At 36.1% G+C, this 22,291-nt stretch overlaps 2 protein-coding genes across 2 annotated transcripts; one reads left to right on the top strand and one right to left on the bottom strand.

The window, feature by feature from the left end:
• Positions 1-1,941: 1,941 nt before the first annotated feature.
• On the top strand, positions 1,942-15,430 carry LOC108224879 (uncharacterized). The gene is made up of 22 exons (XM_064087236.1): positions 1,942-2,744; positions 3,743-3,858; positions 4,390-4,598; positions 5,683-5,802; positions 5,900-6,028; positions 6,135-6,260; positions 7,400-7,455; positions 7,590-7,689; positions 7,824-7,941; positions 8,416-8,625; positions 9,385-9,709; positions 10,051-10,144; positions 10,724-10,832; positions 10,946-11,196; positions 11,292-11,416; positions 11,851-12,085; positions 12,408-12,596; positions 12,680-12,963; positions 13,557-13,764; positions 13,845-14,084; positions 14,668-14,753; positions 14,888-15,430. Exons 1-22 carry the CDS (start codon positions 1,942-1,944, stop codon positions 15,054-15,056), a joined length of 4,302 nt encoding a protein of 1,433 aa, XP_063943306.1. The 3' UTR covers positions 15,057-15,430.
• A 1,361-nt stretch (positions 15,431-16,791) lies between these two features.
• Positions 16,792-20,744, bottom strand: LOC108204648 (probable serine/threonine-protein kinase PBL19). Its single transcript, XM_017374194.2, has 5 exons — positions 19,681-20,744; positions 18,909-19,169; positions 18,343-18,465; positions 17,242-17,697; positions 16,792-17,067 (listed from the first exon to the last, which is right to left on the bottom strand). The coding sequence occupies exons 1-5, from the start codon at positions 20,029-20,031 to the stop codon at positions 17,062-17,064; spliced, it is 1,197 nt and encodes a 398-aa protein (XP_017229683.1). The 5' UTR covers positions 20,032-20,744; the 3' UTR covers positions 16,792-17,061.
• Between the last annotated feature and the right edge of the window lie 1,547 nt (positions 20,745-22,291).

Here is a 22,291-nt window from a genome sequence, read left to right as displayed (position 1 = left end):
GACCCCCACTTCTCACTATATATCATATTTATGAACGATATATTGATGAGTTCTACTTTAATTGTTTCCCACTCACTTTATTCTCGTTTCATAACTTCGGTACTCAATTTAATTAGAAACAATCAAACGGGACCGAATAAAAATAAACCTATATATAATTTTTGAAAATTTTGAAATTACATGGAGATATAAACTAGATATACACAGAGACAAAGGAAACCAGGATATATACAACCCAACGGAAAAGACGGTGGTGTCCAGCGAGGCAAGCTTACGTTGGACTCGTGTTATACTGCCAGCACACTCACTTTTCTCACGCTTTTCTTCTTCACTTCACCGAAACATTACTTGCATACATAATATAAGCTGTTTCGTGCTCAAAATTGTCTTTCGCATTCACATCGTTCTCTCTTTGTTGCTTGTGAGCTTTCTTATTTCGACTGTTTCTCCCGGTGATTATGTGTTTGTGTGTGTTTTTACGTGTGTGAATGTGTGTTTATGTGTTTGTTGTTTGTTTATGTGTTTATGTTGAGTTTCTTGGTGTGATCATGGCGAAATTGAACTTCTTGTTTTATGTAATCTTGCATTGAACAACTTCTCTCTCTCTCTCTCTCTCTCTCTCTCTCTCCTGTCTCTCCTCTCTCTCTCTCGCCCTCTCTCTCTCTCCCTCTCCCTCTCTCTATCCCTCCCTCTTTCTCTCCCCCTCTCTCTCTTTCTCCCTCTCTCTCCCCGCTCTCTCCCCCTCCTCCCTCGCTCTCAATCCCCCCCCCCTCTCTCTCTCTATCTCCCATGTGTGTGTATTTTGAGAATTTGTATGATCATGGCGAAATTGAACTTCTTGTTTGATGTAATTCTGCATTGAATTCTCTCTCTCTCTCGCCCTCTCTCTTCTCTCTCTAGCTCCCATGTATGTGTATTTTGAGAATTTGTATGATCATTCCGAGTAGAGTTGGAGAATGGTAATATTTTTTTTTTACCGTGAGTAAGTTATGTGATTCTCTACTTAAATATCAAGTTGGCTACTGTATGAGAAAAGCTTTGAATCTAGTAATCAATAAATTTGGTGTCTCGAATTGAACACTTTTAAATCAGTGTTAAACCAACAAAATCTCAAATCTGCCACCGAAAATTTGCAATTATGCCTCCATTTCGAGACACTGAATTTGTCGGCTGTAAATATAAAACTCTTCTGATTTTACAGTCGCCAACTTGATATTTAACCCGGAGTAAAGTAGTACTTGGGGGAGCTGCTTGGAAATGATTAATCTTGATTATTTTCAGGAATGTTAGTCATTTTTGACTTAGCAGTACTAAATCATCAATTTGATTAACCTCTATCTCGATATGGAAGTCCCATTTGATGTCCATTACGGTCTGTAAAGAACTATGTATATTTTTGTAAACAAATCTACTATGTTCTCTGTTGAATCGTGGATTGTTGTGTTATTGTGCTGAGTTAAATGTGAAAATTTCTCTGAGTACTATTTGGAAGCATAGTTGTATTTTGCCTGTACATCTGTTCTTTACATGTCAAAAGTAGACAAACAAGGGTCTCATTCTTGTAAACAGGAAGTATGTTTTAGTTTGTTTTTGGTCCCCTCCTGGTGATTTGCAATCTGTGATTTTATTTGTTTTTATTGTTGTTGTTTTTTTTATCTCGCGTTATTCTGTACTTGCATATGTGGAGAGCCTGGAATGAATTTAGATTTTCTTATTTGTTTGCAGGATATATGTGTGCATGCGATATTTGTCAAGGAGGTTACGTTAAAAAAATCTTGGTCCGCAACAGTTGAAGAGAGTTTAATGCATTAAGTGATAAGTGTGGGTTTGGCTAATCCTACTACTGTGTTGGCCAACGACAGTTCTACTAGCATCCAGCTGATCTCTAGCAATCGCCTCTGGTGAAGAAGGATTTATATTATTCAATTGCTGTTAGTGGAAATGCATCCTGTTTGCAGTTATACTCGTATTAGTCTTTGCTGGTGTATTTCAGCTGGATATCTCTTTGCATTGGTTTGCTCTCTTAGTTCAGCACTGTATGGAGGTATCTCCACTGAGTCAGAATTTGGTAAATTATATAGTCCACTACTGAAGAACTCATCTCCATGGACTGGCTCAGTATCTTGCGAAGACCTGGAAGGTGTCGGATCCTTAGACACCACCTGCATACTGAATGTTAACCTGCGTGTAAATGGTGATTTATATGTAGTTGGTGATGGGAACCTCGAGATACTTCCACATGTTTCAGTCATTTGTCCCATAGAAGGATGTATAATAAGTTTCAATGTGACTGGCAAAGTCAAAGTGGGTCGATATGCATCAATTGTTGCTGGTTCTGTAATTTTTCAAGCTGCGAGTTTGACTTTTGAGTCTGATTCTCTTATAAATACAACATCTTTGGGTGGATCTCCACCACCTGGAACTAGTGGCACACCCATTAACTATGATGGAGCTGGTGGAGGGCATGGTGGGCGAGGTGCTTCCTGTGTGAAAAGCAATTACACAAGTGATTGGGGTGGTGATGTTTATGCTTGGTCTACTCTGTCTGAGCCATGGAGTTATGGTAGTAAGGGTGGTGGTATGTCTGCTAGATATCAGTTTGGAGGAAGTGGCGGTGGACGTGTTAAGCTCATCGCAGAAGACATCTTATATTTAAATGGGTCTGTGCTGGCTGAAGGAGGCGATGGGGGATATGTAGGTGGGGGAGGATCTGGTGGAAGCATTATCGTTCATGCTAAAAAACTGTGAGTACATATCATGATTGTTTTGCAAAGTTGCTTGGTTGCTGTTAGTTTACTATGCGTGTGTCTTTCTGGTCACTGGTCAGTGTTGGTGCTGATACAAATGGATTTAATCTAACACATTGTAGTAAGATATACTCATTGAAACTTACCAACACTGCAGTAGCACTGATATCCGTGTGCATCAGTATGCATGAATTTTCTGTAACCCTTGTGCGTGTGTTTCCCTAACATTAAACATTTGTTTCCCGTGTATATATTCTTATTACTTGCCCAATTGCTTGATTATTGCATGATTGTCCAACATAAAATGTGTGAGCTGAAGTCCTCAGAGATCAAAATGTTCAACTGCATAGTGAGTCAGTTCAAAAATTCTGGGTGTTTTGGTGTGTATTAGTAGCAAGTCCAGCCTTATAAGGCTTCAACGTGTGTCTAGTTCCTCGATTTTAGATGTTATCTTCACCCTCCATATGCTTGACAGTACTGCAAATTCCAACTCAATTTGAAATGTTACCTGTACCTCTTGCATGTTTGTGTAGTTGGATTCATCATCCTTGTATTGTATAGTTACTTGCTTCAAGCACTTCCTCAGAGGTCATACATTAACACCTACACATGCAGTTCCCTAGACTTGAGTATAAATTTTTTTGAGGAGGCTCCCATCATGTTTTGGTTTGACCTTTTTATACACTTCCGACCTGGTTCATCTTTGATACCCAGATGCAACAAAATGGCTAAAGCCTGATTTAGGTGCAAAGTGTGTCCGAGTCAGCATCCTTGACTCGTATATTATAACTCATTTATGTCTTACTATGTAATAGATCAGGTTTCTTAAACTGCAACGGCATATATATTCAGTAAGTCCTTTACTTGTTCTTAGCTTGATTATTTAATTATATATTCTCTTACTTACATGTAGTGATTATTTAGTATGTTATTTTCAATAATTTTGTTGTGAAATAGTATGTTCTCAAAATATACATGTTGCTTTCATGGAATAGGAAGGGCTGTGGTACCATTAGTGCAGCTGGTGGGAGGGGATGGGCTGGAGGTGGTGGTGGAAGAATATCAGTTTACGGTTACAGCAACGTTCAAGAAGTTAAACTCACCGTGCATGGTTTGTATTTGTACTGGTTTGCATGTTTGTTGGGGTTATATTTGACATTATATGTTAACATATATTTACTTATTTGAGACTCTAATTAAAACTTGTTCAAACTTAAAGAAAACCATTAATCAAGGGAATCTTCCCTATTGAAAAATATGTAAATATGGATATCTGAAGTGGGCATATTAAAATGTGATGGATTTGTCATGTACCAAAAAGGTAGAAATTGGGTCATTACCATACTCGTTATCACACCCTAGCCGCAGGCCTTCTATCTTGCATTCGTGATCTCTTTAATATCATAAGCCAACGGTTGGCAGTTAACTTTGTCGGAATTCCAATGGGATAATTCCTAAAACTTCAAATGTTAATTTTTTGCTTCTTTTGCCCTTTTTGTTTTACTCTTGTTTGTCTATCCCAATGGACAAGGGGATATCTTACGAATAATATCCATCATTTATGACATAAATATTCCATAAATCTAACATCCCCTCTCTCTTTGTTTTAAGGAACATGACATATTATTATTATTCTATGTAGGTGGCTTGAGTCTTGGCTGTCCATCGAATAGTGGTGCAGCAGGCACTTTATATGATACATCTATCTTGGTTTTGAGAGTCGGAAACGACAATATCACAACAGAAACGGAGACTCCTTTGCTTGGTTTTTCTACTAGTCCATTATGGTTAAATGTTATTGTGGAGAACAACGCAAAAGCTATAGTGCCTCTACTTTGGACCAGAGTTCAGGTTGGCAAGTCATATTACTATCCTTCATATATGCGCGCACACAATCATTTTATACGTGTATAAATATATGTCCATTTTTTTGATTATATTGGTTTAGTGAGCCTGTCTTATCTTTGGTAAAGCATAGTAATATAGCCGATGTAATTCTTCTGTAGTAACTTTTTGCTGAAGTTAATTTCAGTAATGCACTTCGTGACGACATAAATTTCAGCCCAATGCTGGGGTTCTCAGTTGTTCTTATCACTTTTTGCATGCCTATCCTTGCATATTGTGTAACAAGTGAATCTCTGCTAGTAAAAATATATATCTATGCCAGTTGGAAATTCATGCCACCACTTCTGTCATACTATGGTAATCCTTTGTTGTCGTGTGGATCTTGCCTCTTTTATAATTTCTATTATATTTCTGGAATACTATTTCAGAACTTTGAGATGTGTGGCCTTGTGGAGTAAAAATGCATTAGCAAGTAATGAGATTATTGTCAACATAATAATTCACGGCTCTAAGAGATACCTGGAAGTTTGTCTTGGCTATATATTTATATTTTTGTTAGTGTGTTGCTCACACTCAAATGCTGGATAAATTTCTATGATTCTATCTATTCGGTGCAGGATGATAGACATTGTTGTCTTGAATGACAAAGATACTCTCCCCAAGGCCATATCACATGTTTTGGTCAATCTATTTTATGTTGTATGTTACATGTTTTGGTCTATTACATTTTGTATTTGTCCTAAATAAATGGTTGATTTGTTCTGTTGCACGGGATCTTAGTTTGTTCTAAATATTTAATGGTTAAACATATAAAAACGCGCAATTTAATTATTATTCAAACTAAGATGGAATTTTTTTTTGAAGTTGACTAAAGCTAATCAAGGTTATTTGATGTTTGTAATATGTAGGTCTTACTTTTGCCTTTGTGTATATGTCATATAGTTATATATAGTTCTTTTGATAGAAAGAGGAACACTCAGCTTCAGATTTTTCTTTTGCGGTGAACCTCATCATGCTCTTGTATGCTAGTTTTATGTCCTTTTGCAAGTAATTGCTTGAAATCAATAGTTAGTCACTGTTGATTGATTAGGTGAGGGGCCAAATCAGCCTGCTTCATGGAGGAACCCTCGTCTTTGGATTTTATGATTTTCAACTTTCAGAATATGAACTTGTCGCTGATGAACTTTTATTGAGCAATTCTGTTTTAAAGGTATGATTCCTAATTCATGCCTTTCCTATACACACACATCATTTGCTAAAGGGTCTACCACTTCTAACATATAGCAACTCTATCTCTCTGAACTAAGGTTCATGGTGCATTCCGAATGGCTGTCAAAGTGTTACTTATGTGGAACTCTAAAATCACAATTAATGATGGCGGGGATGCCACTGATACTTCTTCTGTCCTAGAAGTTAGAAACCTTGCTGTCCTAGGGGTATGATCATTTATCATAATTACATATGATATGATAACAGATATTAATATAATTTTCTTATTCTATATTAGATAAATTACGTGTTAAAGTTCTTTTTAATTTGCAGGGACAATCCGTTGTTAGTTCAAATTTGAACTTGGCTGTATATGGTCAAGGACTGCTAATGCTGACTGGTCCGGGTGACGCCATTAAAGCGCAACGACTTGCCTTATCACTATTCTATAACGTATCTGTAAGATATCAATATTGCATAATATATATATATTCCTATACACTAACTATTCGCGCTTACTGCTAATTTATTAGATTGCAATATAAAATTATGTATTTAATGTCTTGCACATCTAGTGTTTTTCTTGTTTTAGACCTGCATATCTTCTATTTACTGTTTTTACTATTGGTTCACAGTATCACACCCTAAGCTCATTTTTGTGGGCTTTCTTTGCCTGGAGAAGTTCTTGTTTGTCAAAGTTCCTAGAGAAGTAATTTATTAAAAAACAAATTATCTAGGAAAAAAAAGCTCAACCTAGTCGGGACCTATGTCAAATGCCTTTATGTGTCAGGAATTAGTTGTTTTGGGTTCTATGCATCTGCATGTTTTTCATGTGCTTGAATGAGTTGTCAGTTTGCTTAAACTTCTCCAAATGTGTATTTGATGGATTGTGTACCCGTATAAACATATATATGTTTTAGTATCCTAGTTCTTAATAACGAGTGCCTTCCAAGATGCAAGCATAATAAGCACAACCTTATAATTCTGAACTTTGGATTACTTGCTCTGTTGGGAGTTGAGTCTGTGGCCCATGGAATCTGATGTTTGCCTGGCCAGACAACTTCCTGCATCCCTAGCGAGCTTTCAAGGGGGCACATCATGCAGGAATTTAGTACAATTTTTCCCACTGTAAATATCCCTTTGTGATTAGGGAACCCTCAAAGATCCGATATTAGTAATTTATTTGCAGCTAGGTTAAACCACATTGAATTTATTGTTTTTGCGATTTTCTTGTTCCTGCCTGATTTCATTTTCATTTATACTATTCGCAACATTGAGTTCCCGATTGAGGGAAGTATGTGAAAGGCACACTTGATACAAATTTGTGTCCCACACTGAAAAATTCTATGTGATTATCTTGAAGGGTTATTCATTCCATTTAAGGTGGTTTATGCTTTGTTGTCTTGACGGGTTTTTATTGCTGATTAAGCTATTTACCTTTAGCCTAATTTAGTTTTAAGATCTTAATGAATGATGTATCTGTTTACCATTCCTTCATTCATTTTATTTTTGACTATGAATATCTGTTGCATTTGTACTATATTACACACTTTAGCTTATGACTACGTAAAATGATTAACAAGTCTTAAACTTCACAGGTTGGACAGGGTGCATTACTTCAAGCCCCATTGGATGATGATAACAGTAAGAATGTGTGAGTATAAACATTTGGTCCATCCTTTTCTTTAATTATTTGACTTCAAATTTGAAAGATCATATACTTTCAAGTAAAGTATTTTTTTTATTCGCAGAAATTTTTGATTTTTTAACATATTTTTCTGCCTGTAGAGTAACTAAATCACATTGCGGGAGTCAGGTATGTCTGGAAGATATGTTAGTTCCACCAGATGATTGCCATCTCAATTATACACTATCCTTCTCACTTAAAGTAAGTGCATTAATATAAACTTTACAGATATGTGTTGGTGTATATGTTTGCTTCTGTAATATTTAACATATATTTATGGAGGCTTGTATTGCTTAACGGACTTAAATATTGTTATCATTTTTAACTTCTGTCAGATATGTCGTGTTGAGGACATTGTGGTACATGGCATCATAAAGGGAAGTATAATCCACATTCACCAAGCTAGAACTGTCACTGTGGACACTAATGGCACAATCACTGCATCAGAATTAGGTATAATTTCTAAAATGTGGAATATCTGATGTAATATTGATCCTGTAGTTTCCATGTCAATAACTTCTTTAATATCAAATTATAAACGAGTTCCTACTCGTTTAGGAAAAAGGCTGTTAGCCACTGAAATTTGAGATAGGGTATAGAATATGAGTATTATAGCATAAATTTTTTGCAAGAGAAAAGTATAAATGAGTGACTTCCTTACATTTTTTGGAGGGAAGAGTTGGAGGATGAAATCATGCCTGGCGGTTGCTACTAATTGTAACATTTGATATAAAAAAAATGTTTGCCTTGTTGTTTCTGCCTTGATATTCAGATCTTGAAATAAATACTACCCCTGGGGCAACCGAGTACATAATATAGTCGCAATTTTACATGTATCAGAAAGGGAAACTATTTAACTACCTGGGGCAGATATCAGTAGTTTCATAAATGTAATAAAGGTGATGCCTTAATAATATGATGTTCCAGGTTGCAGAAAAGGTATTGGAAAGGGAAGCTATTCAAATGGGATCAGTGGTGGTGCTGGCCACGGGGGGCAGGGGGGATCTGGAGTATACAAAGGAAGGGTTAGTGAAGGAGGTATTGCATACGGTAATCCTAATCTTCCTTGTGAGTTAGGGAGTGGAAGTGAACTTCCTGGTGTATATCATGGGTACAACGCCGGAGGGGGAATGATTGGTAAGCATCTCTGCAGAAACTTTGGAATTTAGAAGCAAGGAAAACATACTTTTTTATCACGGTTTACGGTCTGTTGGATGTTTCTGACACCAAAATAATGGGGTTCTGCATCTTTCTCTTCCTGTTTTTTTTTTTTTTTTGTAATTCTTTAATTTTGAAAATAAGCTTGAATAGTTGGAACAATTTTTTAATTACCATGAAAATTTCTAACAAATCCATATAATGAAGTAGCAATGTAGCGCTATGCACTATGTATATCCCAAAATGGCTACTGCGTGACATTTTTGTTCATTACAAAAATGGTGACCTCTAGGTTCAAGTTGGAGAGAGAACAGACTCCGCCTTCCTCTGAATATAATGAGAAATGATGGATAGTTGAGATATCGGATGCTTCGATTGTCCTTACATATACTAAGCTTACAGTTTCACATAATAATAAACTGTAAATGCCTTTGTATATTTAATAAAACAATGAAGAAAAGAATTTGTGATTTATATGTTTTTGCCAGTAAACAAGTTCAGGTAGCCTTAGCATGTACATTAATAAAACAATGGTTGCAAAAGATAGTGTCTAGAACATTTAGATTGGCTTTCCTGAAATATGTTAACTCCATCCGTCAGCACAATCTGGAATCAGATTTCACTAAGAGTGTTAACTTAAAAGTAAGGATGCTGTTTCATTTTGCAATGTCAAATTCTAACATGGGAATGAACTCTTGTTTACTGTTACTGTGTTTAGTAACATTGTATGTGTTTCAGTGATAGGATCCATTTATTGGCCAGTTTCGAGGCTTTATATAGCCGGATCGATGAGGGCTGACGGTCAAAGCTATGATAATACAATAAAGATTATTCATGGTAGCCCAGTTGGCGGACTTGGTGGAGGTTCTGGTGGAACAATTCTTCTCTTCATAGAAGCACTTTCCCTCGTGCAGGGCTCTTATCTCTCTGTTGCTGGGGGGGATGGTGTCCCTCTCGGCGGCGGCGGTGGTGGAGGAGGAAGGCTTCATTTTCACTGGTCTAATATAGGTGTAGGGAATGAATATGTTCCTCTTGCAACTATTAATGGCACCATCTATAGTAGGTATGCTAACTATCATGAATCCCGCAACTATTTGTTCCTATTAATTTCCTTTCAATATGCAATTTTCTATGATTAGTTTTGGATATGACAAAGCATAGTACTCTTCTTGCTTACAGCCTGCTAGTGCTATTGCTTATGTATTAAATGACAGATAAATAATTAACAGTAAATTTAGGTATAAAGTATAATTGAATTTCAGCAATTACTGAAGTATATATAGTGCATTAGTACTAGTTCTGTAATACTTTTGAATTGCTATTCTACAGCCAGCTACAACTTACAAATTTAAAATAAATTTTACGACCTCAACTTATGTACATATGATTGATTATTATCTACAGAGGAGGTACAGGAAATAGCACCGGGCTGTCAGGTGAGGAAGGCACTGTTACAGGAAAGAAGTGCCCGGAAGGCCTTTATGGCACATATTGTACGGTATGTCTATTATACTTGATCTTAATTAATTCTGCTCTTTTCCTTCTGTCAATATTAACACCGATGGCCTCACAAAATGCCTTAAATATCCATGTGCGGATGAAAATCAGTAGCTACCGCCTCTTTGTTGCTCAGTTTTAGCTTATTTCGAAGTTTGGGTTCTTGTTTCTTGTATTAATCTACTGAAAATGCCATCTTGCTGTCATGCTTTGCCTGTATACCCTGTTGTTTTAGTAAGACAATACAGCACAGTCCATTAATTTAGCTAATACTATTTGCCAGGAATGAATAATCTGTTTTGGTAATGTTAAGTTTTTTCAGTACATTCAGCAATAGGTTAATCGTTCTCCGTTTTTGTTTTAGTATAACTTCTTAATCTTCTCTAGAAAATTGTTTACTGCGTGTTGGAGCTATACATGTAAGTAAACAAAATTTAATACCTGTTAATGTTAAACTCTATCGTATCATTATCTTCTCCTTCCGTCTGTTGTCCTACGGACCGCCAAGTGCATAGGCTGGTTTAATAGTTTGTTAAATTGCAGAGATACTAATTTATTTCTTGATGCAATGCACATCCAGGAGTGCCCAGTTGGTACTTACAAAGACGTTGAAGGTTCAGATGCAAGTCTCTGTACCCCATGTTCCCCGGAGCTCCTTCCACATCGTGCATTCTATGTATATGTGCGAGGTACGTTTGTTCACTGAGTCTGCTTGCTTTCTGTTGCATAAGTTGTCTCGCTTTGTTCATCCTGGGAATGTGTATGAGCTATATAATCTCACTAGTGAAGTGCAAGTTTGCAGGGGGAGCTGTTCATCCATCTTGTCCTTATAGATGTGTATCTGAAGAGTACAGGATGCCAAACTGCTATAAACCGTTCGAGGAGCTCATGTATACATTTGGAGGACCATGGACTTTTGCGTTTCTTATGTCAAGTGTTGTGGTCCTCCTAGCTCTTTTGTTTAGTAGTTGGAGCATCAAATTGGTTAGACCCGGCTGTTCAGACAGCAAAGCAAGTTTGGCTGAACGACCCCATCTTCTTTCCCTGTCAGAGGTATTTTAAGGTTATCAAAGTTTATAACTACCTTACCTGTCTATCTCTAGTTATGTTAAACTAATTTGGCCCCCTTTTTTGTTATACTGGATCAGGTCCGGGGAAACCGAGCTGACGAAACTCAGACTTATGTTCACAGGATGTATTTCATGGGTCCGAATACATTTAGAGAACCCTGGCATCTTCCTTCTTCACCTCCAAGTCCAATCATCGATCTAGTGTAAGAGTTTTTGAATATAAATTTTTACATGCACCACTAGTTTTTGAATCTAATTTGTTTGCAGATAAGAAAAACACTTATTGTATGCAACTGTAATTTTTCTTGGACAAGTACGGGAATAAGAAATAATAATGAAGAATGTTACTTTTCATTATCAGAGTCTGAATTAGCAACACCTGCCGCTTTAATAGTCGAATGAGTTTCTCATTGCATCATGCCTGTTCCCAGGATTACATAATATCTCTTAATCAATCTATGTTGTTCTGAATTCTAATCCAAACTGGCATGCTATAACCTTTCAGAGGAAAATGTACCCGACCTGTTTGTGACAATTGATAACAATGATGTTACACACAATATATATTAGCTTGTAGCTGTTCGAATAGATGGATATTTATCTTATAGTAACATGCAATATATATGTTGAGCTGCAGATATGAAGATGCTTTTAACAGATTTAGTGATGAGATTAATACGCTTGCTGCATTTAAGTGGTGGGAAGGATCAGTTCACATGATACTAACAGTGCTCGCATATCCTTGTGCTTGGTCCTGGAAACAGTGGTGTAGACGTAATAAAATTTGCTGCCTTCAGGAATTTGTCAAGTATAAGTATGATCAATCTTGTTTAAGGTCCTGCCGAGGACGAGCACTACACCAAGGAATGAAGGTTTGAATTATGTACACAAATTTACTGTAACGTCACCTATGCCTTCTTAGATTCATCCATAGCACTCTGTTTTCCCTATTAATGGCATCATCAAGATTCTACGTTTTATTGCACTATTTTTTATCGTGCACATCAAAATATGTTGAAATTGATAGGCATTCATCTATATTCTAGATTTTTATTTTTTTTTGGGGGGGGGGGGGGGGGGTGAAGATGTTTTTTAATTTGTATGACTATCATTTATTTGGAACTACCTTATTCGATGGGCAAAAAAAATTTTAAATGTGTTACAGTACTCCTATGAATATGGTTCCTCTTGCAGTTTGGGGCAACTCCAGACTTGATGGTTGCATACTTAGATTTTTTCCTGGGGGGTGATGAGAAGCGACAAGAAATGGTAAGAATCATACAGAAGAGATTCCCAATGTGCATAATATTTGGAGGAGATGGAAGCTACATGTCGCCGTACAATATGCACAGTGACACACTTCTAACAAATCTTCTGGCACAGGTATCTGAAAGTCTAATAAAAGAATAGATTATTTATCTGAATATGATTCTCTGATTTAATGAGATATATTGATTTTTCCCCAGCATGTTCCATCAAATGTGTGGAATCGCTTTGTGGCTGGTCTGAATGCACAGTTAAGAACTGTCAGACATTGGAGGATTCATTCTGCTCTAATACCTGTGATTAATTGGATAAAAAGTCATGGGGACCCCCAGCTTAAGTTTCATGGAGTTAAAATTGAGCTTGGATGGTTCCAGGCAACTGCTAGCGGGTACTATCAGCTGGGTATCCTTGTAGTTGTTGCCGATTCTTCTTCCCATAGTCTCCACCAATCTGATATTCTGGAATGTAGTGACGACTGCCCGAGGTATATCTGTACTATGGAATGCAAAAGGTCATTCATTATTTGCAATAATTTTCTGCACACCAAAAATCATCTTATCCCAGAACTAATCTAAGTGAAAAGTTTTGTTGCAGTAGTCTCTAGCCTCAGATTCAGGCCTGAACTTATACGGCCTATTAATCCAACATCTTACAACACATTTTCACTGATGGTGTTTTCGACTCTCAGTGACTGGAAAGGGAGGGAGGGATTACTTCTAATGAATTGAATAGTGAAGCATCAGATTTCTTTTCAGAAGTAGAGTTTTGTTTTATTGGCCTTTTAATTAAACAAAAAATCTGAAAGATAAGCCACCTGAGACTATTGGCCTATTGGGTCAAATATATCTTCTGTTTCACCCTTTATTACATGGATTTTAGCCGTCAGTTGTCTGTTTTAGTGCTGAGGATTTGTTAATACGTTAAATGACCGACTCTGAAGAGTACCTGCACACTCATCAAAGTACACATATTCAACTGGACAATTTATTTAATTCATTCAAGATCATTTTTGCTTACTGATTTGACTTCTACAATTCTTAGAAAAGCAATGTGTTTTCTTCTTAGCCCATCATTGAGGAGTGTTGCTACTCTTGCACAAAAAAGCGCTGTACAGCCACGGTCAAGTCAGTTGCACGCGAGTCAAGCATTATGTCAGAAAAATATTACTTGTGGAACTACCGAAGGACTCATAAATGATGCTAACTTAAAATCATTGTGTTTAAGAAAAGATCTTCGTTTTCCGCCAACTTTGGTATTGCGTAATACCAGACCTGTGGGCCGCCAGGTACTTAAAAACCTCTGCAACATGCTAATTATTAGAACCCTTCATCTTCCTTCAGTAACCGGCTATGTACTATGGTCCAGGATACCCTGCAGTTGCTGATCTCTATCATTCTTCTGGCTGACATTGTTGCAACCACCCTCTTATTGCTCCAGTCATTTTGGATTTCTCTTGGGATGTTTCTTGCCATTATGCTTGTTCTTCCTTTATCATTGCTTTTCCCGTTCCCTGCTGGCTTTAATGTGGTGTTGAGTAAAGATCCTGGGAGAGCATCACTTGCTCGTGCCTATGCCCTGTGGAACGCTACTTCTCTGACAAACATTGTAAGTTTTACCAGTACGCTATTCACTTAAGTCATCATCTGTATGGATTTAATGAGATTTTATAATATATATCAACTGATAGCCTTTGATTATGACTTGTTCGACATATATATACTTGTGTGAATATTAAACTTACTTCAGAAGCAATTTAGAAGAGGTAATGCACATATATATACAAGATGCCCTATGTTTTATGATTTTGAGCAATGAAATATATAAATACCTATATGCATATGTTTGTACACATACTGCCCATAGGTAATGCAGATCTGACGGACATGGATAATATCTTTGTATGATAAAAGTTAAATCCGTAAAACTGATAAACTTCCAGAAATGCTCCAACACGAAGAAATTCTCTCATGCCATATGCTTCTTGTAACTTTCTAGCTGCTCCTTGTCATGAACAAGCCAATTGTAGCTTCGATATGTGATACATGAAAAGAGAGTTGATTTCGTTTTCAGGCCATGAAGTATTTGTACTTTGTTAAAGCAAAAAGTTCGAAAAGAACTTGTGCTGCCCTGTATCATCATTTAAATTCACGTCAAATAATATTTTTGTGAACTTTCATATTTTTTGCAGGTTGTGGCCTTTATATGTTTGCTGATTCAGTATGGAATCTCCTTATTGCAGTCACCCAAAGAGGCTGACATGTGGGATTCTTGGAGGTAGAATTATTGATTATAATTCTAAATTATAAGCTAAAATGATGCCTACCCTATAATAAAATTCTGGTTCCTCCACTGCTTGCAGATAATAATTTCTTATCTGAATGCTAATTTAATGTTTCTTATATGTACAGCATGGAAGATGAGAAATGGTGGATATTACCTACAATTCTGATGCTATTCAAGTTGATACAAGCTCGACTTGTTGATTGGCACATAGCAAACCTGGAAATTGAAGATTTTTCCCTTTTCTGTCCGGATCCTGATGCTTTCTGGGCATACGAGCCGGCTTTGCTCTCCTAGAAGGAGGTTGTTTCTGGAAGGGCCTTGAGGAGGTGTGTACAGCTCCTTGCATAGTACATATGTCGACATCTGCATAGAGCTTTGTTATACCTGTGAAGTTTTTTTCCTTTTAAATTTCAGGAAGACCATCAGAAAATGAACGATTGTAGTTTAAATGGCGCATAGCGCGAAAGAGAGAGATTTTGAGACTTAAATAGAATTCGCATGATTGTAGTTTAGATGGCGCATAGCGCGAAAGAGAGAGATTTTAAGACTTAAATAGGATTTGCATGTCTTTTATAACAGGAATGTGATTCAGGTAAACTGGCTGAAGCAGCAATTTCTTCGCTTCTTCAGCATTACCTGATGATACCTGAAGTAGAAGATATCTTGTAGTCGTAGCCATTAGTTTTTCACTAAATATACATCGTTTCTTAGAAAATATAGATATTTCTGAAACCAATTCCAAATGATAACCTTATAGAATAAAATCGTATCACACATAAGAAGTGACGTTGAATAGGCCTAGGATTTTGAGGAATCGGCAAATTAGACGAGGTTTGAGGTGCTGATTCCTGTATAGTTCTAGCTTGTTTGCTTTCGACTAAAACTTAACGAAGGAGGAGAGGTGAGCTTTCAAGGTCTTGAACTGGAAATCGATGTTACATGACTCGTACAGCGATATTCTGCGCTATAGGAACTGAGGAATAACAGGAAAACCTCAGGCTATATTAACAGAGACCATTGTAGAACAAAATCCCATGCTTCCGTGATTTTTATCCATGTAACTTTTAAAACCAAGGGGGAAGAAGCATAGAGTTTGTAATATATGACAAGAGACTCTACATGGTGCAGCGAGGTGTCGGTCTTTCTATCACAATTCGGAGAAATAAGGTCTCAAATATCACTTCTCGGAAAATATGACTTCAAATATCATTTTACAACGTTATATCATTTAACGATTATAAACTTTTTACACATCACACGCAAATGCTACATCACATGTACGGTTTATATTTTCTTTTGGCCGAAATAAGGAGGCTCCTAAAAAAACTGCTAGAAACCAACCCTACTGTTAGATGATATAACGTTATAAATTAAAATTATGTTATCCGACGTTAGATGATATAACGTTATAAATTAAAATTATGTTATCCAGAATCCCTCCCTGAAAAAACACTAGAAACTAACCGTATCACTAGATGTTACTCCCTTTGTCCGCCTTGGTAGTTTACCTTGGGGACGCGAGTTCGGAGTTCGGCACGCATTCTATTGCTATAAAACACATAGTTTCGCAATTTATTTTTTTTATTTTTTTCTTTTAAATAAAAATTTGATGTTTGAATTTTTAGACACAAAAAGAAAATCACAAAAACAAGTTACGGAACTATGTTTTATAAAAGCCTTAGAATGCGTGTCGGGCAATGAAAAAAAACCGTAAAGAAATGAGAGAGAGAGTATAATATTATAAGTTAACATAATATTATCTAGTATTTTGAAAGTCCGAATAGAAAATACACTCGATACTACATCGTGTAACGTTCTATACCGAAAAACTCCAACATTCACCATGCTAACTTTTGATTGTGATATGGAGATGGATAACTCTGGGAACTAAGGAGAAGTAGATAGGTTGTAATACCTAAAAATTGGACTGCTGAATGTTGATAAAAATCCGGTACCCATACATGCTCAATTATTCAAAATTTTGTAACTGATCCTTCTAAACGAAGGGCATACTTCTCTCGTTCAAGCATAAAGAAAAATCTAGCATGTTTATTATTCAGAAGCGAGGGTGAAAAAATAATGAAATAAATAAACAAGGGTTGCCATAAGAAACCTTGTTGGTGCAAATTGCAAAATAAGAAACCTTTACCTATTACGTGAATGCTTGCTTTACTATCTCAGAGACTTTATTTTTATTTTATTTACAATGACAAAATCTCAAATCTACTCGTCGCAATCTCATTTACATTTTCAAACACCAAAAAGAGAACAGATCCGTTGGCCGTCGGGATGGAAAAACTCAAGCCTGTCAAGAGTTGGGAAAAAACATGTTAAACCGGAAGATAAATAGAAACGCATACCCAGGTCGGGGGAGGGTAAGATATACACAGAGCCTACTATCAGTATCAAAAGAAAAACGCACTTGCACACAAAACTCCACTTTAAGAATGTATTAATTTTCATGTTCACCAAACTTTACCTTAGCTAAGTGGACTGGCCTTCTTGATGTACCCGTTATTCTTGTATTCGGGTTCGTTCTAGAGGACTCTGCAGAACTCTTCCCAGTTAGATTCGCCTCTTCAGACTCTTGTATTACTTGCTTCAAAATTTCTACCACCTGGTCCATTGTTGGCCGTTCTTTAGGATTCTTGTTCAGGCAGGCATCAGCTAGCTTTGCAATCCTTCTCGCTGCACTCAGAGAATATTGATTTCTTATCCGGGGATCAATAATCAAGCTAAACTTCTTGCTATCTGCGGGGAACCTTTTCACCCACTCTAAAAGTTTCTGCTCCGTGGTTGGACGATTTCTTTCCAGAGCCCGCCTTCCAGTGAGAATCTCATAGAGCACAACCCCAAAACTCCACAAGTCACAATGAGTAGTGAGGTGTCCGGTTTCAACATATTCTGGAGCGGCATAACCATATGTACCGACAGGCTGACCAATATACAAGATTCTTTAGAAATTCGATCAGTAGTGATTAACAATAAGACAGCAGGATAAAGAACAAATCAAAAAAGAAGAGTGACAGCTAATACATTTGCGTTCAACTGACGTATAACAATGCCAGTGAAAACTGAAAACATGTGTGGCGAGAATCATTGCCAAGTATAAAACAGGGGTCACATTTGGAAGATGACTTTGCTTCAACTTTTAGCTGTATTAGTGACAGAGAATATAACAATTTGCATCCTTGTACCTAATACTACAACCCTATTTGACGCTTTGTGCTCTATGTTTTAATTCAGATTCTCTTATCCTGTATTCCTTATCAAGTGAATCAGAAGAGATTCGGGAGGCCCTTGCAGCATAAGAATTTGCAATCGGCCTCAAGCCATGGTGCAATCGGCCTCAAGCCATGGTCATGAATCTCCTCACTCTACCGTCCTTCTGCCCTCTTATCTACCTCCTTGGAGGTGCAAAATAGCCGAGAAAAAGTATAGAACAATTTATTTCTACATAATTGCTTCGATATAGCCCTAAGCCCAAATCTGATACCTTAATATTCTTAACTTCATTAAGCAGGAACACTATAGAGATGCAAAGTACTAATAACTCATCTAAATATGTTTTATTACTTACATTTGTAGAGACATGAGTATTATTCCCCACCGGACCTTCTCTTGCGAGCCCAAAGTCTGAAAGTTTAGGCTTGAAGTCCATGCCCAACAGTACATTTGATGATTTGAAATCTCGATAGATCACCTTCAAAATTAGAAAAAATTGACATTATGATACTAGCCAACAGAAGTATATCGTTTTACAGTAATTTACGAAATTGATTAAGAATACATTATATCTTCTCTTGTCAGACAGAATTAAGTGATAGAACATTATAACACTCGGATAAGCTTATTTCTCTTCCATCAGTTCTACTTTGTGCTCCATATGTGCTTTCTCAACGTCAAATGCACAAGTTAAAAAAGCTTCTCCTTTTGACAACAAATTTGAACTCTCAATCCCAGTATATGCTCATAATACATTCGGGTACTATTGCAATATGGATATCAGGTCTAAAGATAGTAGGATTTTAAGTAGAGAACTGATTAGAACTCGCTACAAAGCTCCAATAATTAATTTACTTCCGAAAGATACAGGACAAGTTCTAGTTTTTGCTATTATACATACAGGAATAATGTAATTCTTACCTGAACTTCCAATCCGCTGTGCAAATAAGCCAATCCCTGAGCTGCTCCGAGGATAATTTGTAATCTTGTTACCCAAGGAAGAACCTGCAAAGCTCTACCAAATAGATGATCTTCCAAGCTCTTATTAGGCATGTATTCGTACACCAGTAGCCTTTGAATCCCTCTTTCTCCATCTACACAGCAGTAACCTATAAGCTTCACAAGGTTAGGGTGATCGACAATGCCAAGAAACTGAACTTCCGCAAGCCACTCTTTATGACCCTACATAAAAGAATCAAGAAACATAAGAACACAACTAGTCTAGGCAACAAAGGCATGCAAAGCTAATCAGATACAGGTGTTCATTCAAATACAATCTAATTTAACCTACAAAAATTTCTAGTACTATGACTGAATTTTAGCATTGTGACGATAATTTGTAGGATGTGGATGTTACATAGTACTGTGACGGGTGATTTGTACTAGTGTGACCCGATATAATGTGCAATTAGTTTGTAGATTTTGAAGGCTAAAATGATTTCTACTCGGAACACGACCATGGTGAATAATTGCATATGCAATGTAACTAATAAAATAAAAAGACTCTTAACATGAACACAAGGAATCAAAACAGCCAGAGAATTATTAAATACCCTTCATTCACTAAAAAAGTACTGAAACTAGTTTATCTCCTATTGTCCCGGACCAGGGTTCAATTCCACCCGAGATTCATTAGAATATATGCTAAATTGTAAGGCATAGAAGCATAATTACTCAAAAAACACCAACCAACCTGCAATCCATGCTTATTAAGCTTCTTAATAGCAACCATAACAGGATCACCTTGGCCATTTGAAGGGCTAATTGAGCCTTTATACACACTCCCAAATCCACCTTCTCCAATCTTCAACAGCCTGTTGAAATTATTAGTAGCATTTCTGAGGTCTGTGTAAGAAAACACCCTCAAAATATGCTCTTTCTCTTTATACATTTCTGGTATACTTCTTGGTGATGGCATTGAGCCAGTAGACTTCACTACACGGCTACTAGATGGCAAATCATCTGATTTGCTATTTTCTTGATTCCTCAATTCTGGGCTGGATTTGCCTCTTTTCTTAACCTTGAATATATGAAAACAACTCATCACTGTTCCACAAAAAGATCTCAACTTTATGATCTTTTTCCCCAAACAAAAAACCCCTTTATAGATTAGAGAAAAATGAGTAAACCCAACTCAATAAAGTTGGAAAATACCTATGGAGGTAGAGAAAAAAGATGGTGAAATAGTAAAAACACAAAGGTGTAAACTTTATGATCTTTATCACACAAAAAAGAATCCCTTTAGAGATTAGATGAGAACTAGTAAACCCAACTCAAGAAATTCTAAAAAAAAAACAAGTAAAGATTGAAAGTGATGAAATAGTACAAGAACAAAGGTGCAGACTTTATAATCTTTATTTTACAAAAAGAAAAACCCTTTAAAGATTAGAGGAAAAACAGTGAACCCAATGAAGAATTTTGAAATAACATATGGGAAAGGTGTTAAATGATGAAATTTAATGTGGGTATTTGAGTTGAATGTGTGAAAGAAAGAAAGAGTGGGAACAGAGAAATATCAGAGAAAAGTACAAATGAAAAGAAGAAGAAAACCCGTGAAAGAAAAGTATGCTACCAACATCATCAATTAAGAGGTTGGAACAGAAATTCAAAAAAGAATGAGTAAAGAAAGCTTGGTGGTAGTAGTAAAATAGAACTAGTAAAACAGTCAAAGGAGAAGAAGCAGTGTGGTTTCAAGGTTTGCCAAACATGAGTATGAGAGAGAAGCTTGGTCATAGTGCATGACACCATGCTGATGAGTTTAATAACAACCCTTTAATTGCATATGCAGTTCTCCTTCATGTGCATGCACATAAATTGGTCCTCTGCGTTATGATGAGGAGAAACGGGACCAATATCTCACAAAGATGGAAAATGAATGCTTCAAATACAAGGAGGGTAATAAACAAAATATTTCATCTCATCCTTAAATTAGATTAACTCGTTAAATTTAATCCAGTTCAAAAAAAAAAAAAAACTCGTTAAATTTAATGTGTAATTTAAAGTATTTTGATAGCATAATTATAAATTTTTTTAAATAAAATTTCTATGAATAAAATTTTAATTATAAAGTTTTTTATAAAAAAGTAAAATTTAAATTAGATGAGCAATATATTTTAAATTGCATATTCAAAATCAGTATATCCGTCTAATTTAAAATAAAAAATTAATTTCTACTACATATTTTGAGTTTATATCTTGAAAACATTATTTTGAGTTTATATTATGAAAACACTTGTGATAAATCTCGTACGATTACATAAAATTCACTCACCATGAGCCGCATTAAATATTTCCGTCTCGTGTATGAAAAGGAAGCGAAGTCGGAAAGAGACACGACTACCCACCTGGCCCACCCAACCTGTTTGCCTGGAAATATATCAGCATCTTAGCTGTGTTTCTGTCATCTTTACATGACTAGCCAACACTGCTAAATATTTCGGTCCTGTCAATACCATTCACATTTCTGTAAAAGAAAAGAAAATATTATTCACGTGTCATAAGTATTATTCACATAGTGGCGATTATTATAATAATTAAAATAAAATATTATGATTAATTTATTCATAATAAATGTAATAACAATTTTTAGATAACGTGAGTTATAGGTGATTAATTTTCTTATTTGGGTGGAACTTTGAACTTGTTTGGGTAATTATAATATGACATCCAAGAATTGAAAATAAAAAGAAGGCAAAAGAAAAGTCCAATGTTTGAAAAGTATTACCTGCACCAGTTAGATAAACCTTTTAATCACAATTAATTGCGAATTACTGTAGAAATCAGTGTTCTAAAAATCCCCGACTTAACCGATTAATCCCCGATTAATCTCCTGGAAGATCGGCTACCGATTCGATTTTTGAAATCCGATTAATCCTTATATGTATTTCTTAATCGAAGTATATATGATAAATTATTGAAATTAAAATACTATATTTCTTTAAATATAAATAATTATAGAGTTTATGAATATAGTAAATATATTAGTTACTGAACAACTAATATAATAATAACTAAATATTTAATAATATTTTAATATTAAAATATATCCGATTTTCACTCCGATTAATCCTTCCGATTAATCTTCAATTTCCGATTAATCCCTGAAAGCTCAACCGATTACGTCCGATTCTCGATTTCTGTAACACCGGTGAAAACATGTAAACTTTTGCATGACTTCAACAACTTGACTTTGACTGTGCGCGTATTCTGGTATTTCATTCTGATAATTCACTTTCGATATGGTGCGAATTCTCTCGGAAGAGAGGTGTTCTTGTCGTGAAATACATCAAAGGATATGGGTCTGA

The sequence above is a fragment of the Daucus carota genome, chromosome 1 (genome assembly GCF_001625215.2).
Source record: "Daucus carota subsp. sativus chromosome 1, DH1 v3.0, whole genome shotgun sequence".
Taxonomy (NCBI): Eukaryota; Viridiplantae; Streptophyta; class Magnoliopsida; order Apiales; family Apiaceae; genus Daucus; species Daucus carota.
Note: the sequence above shows the minus strand (reverse complement) of the source record. Positions and strands in the feature narration are given on the sequence as shown.

Coding starts and splice junctions, on each gene's coding strand:
- LOC108224879 (XM_064087236.1), top strand. CDS start 1,942: ATGCATCCTGTTTGCAGTTATACTCGTATTAGTCTTTGCTGGTGTATT. Junction 10,833..10,945: donor ATTCTATGTATATGTGCGAG/GTACGTTTGTTC, acceptor GCAAGTTTGCAG/GGGGAGCTGTTCATCCATCT. Junction 13,765..13,844: donor CCAGACCTGTGGGCCGCCAG/GTACTTAAAAAC, acceptor ACTATGGTCCAG/GATACCCTGCAGTTGCTGAT.
- LOC108204648 (XM_017374194.2), bottom strand. CDS start 20,031: ATGAGTTGTTTTCATATATTCAAGGTTAAGAAAAGAGGCAAATCCAGC. Junction 19,170..19,680: donor TTAATAAGCATGGATTGCAG/GTTGGTTGGTGT, acceptor TCTTTTATGTAG/GGTCATAAAGAGTGGCTTGC. Junction 18,466..18,908: donor ACAGCGGATTGGAAGTTCAG/GTAAGAATTACA, acceptor CTAATTTTGAAG/GTGATCTATCGAGATTTCAA.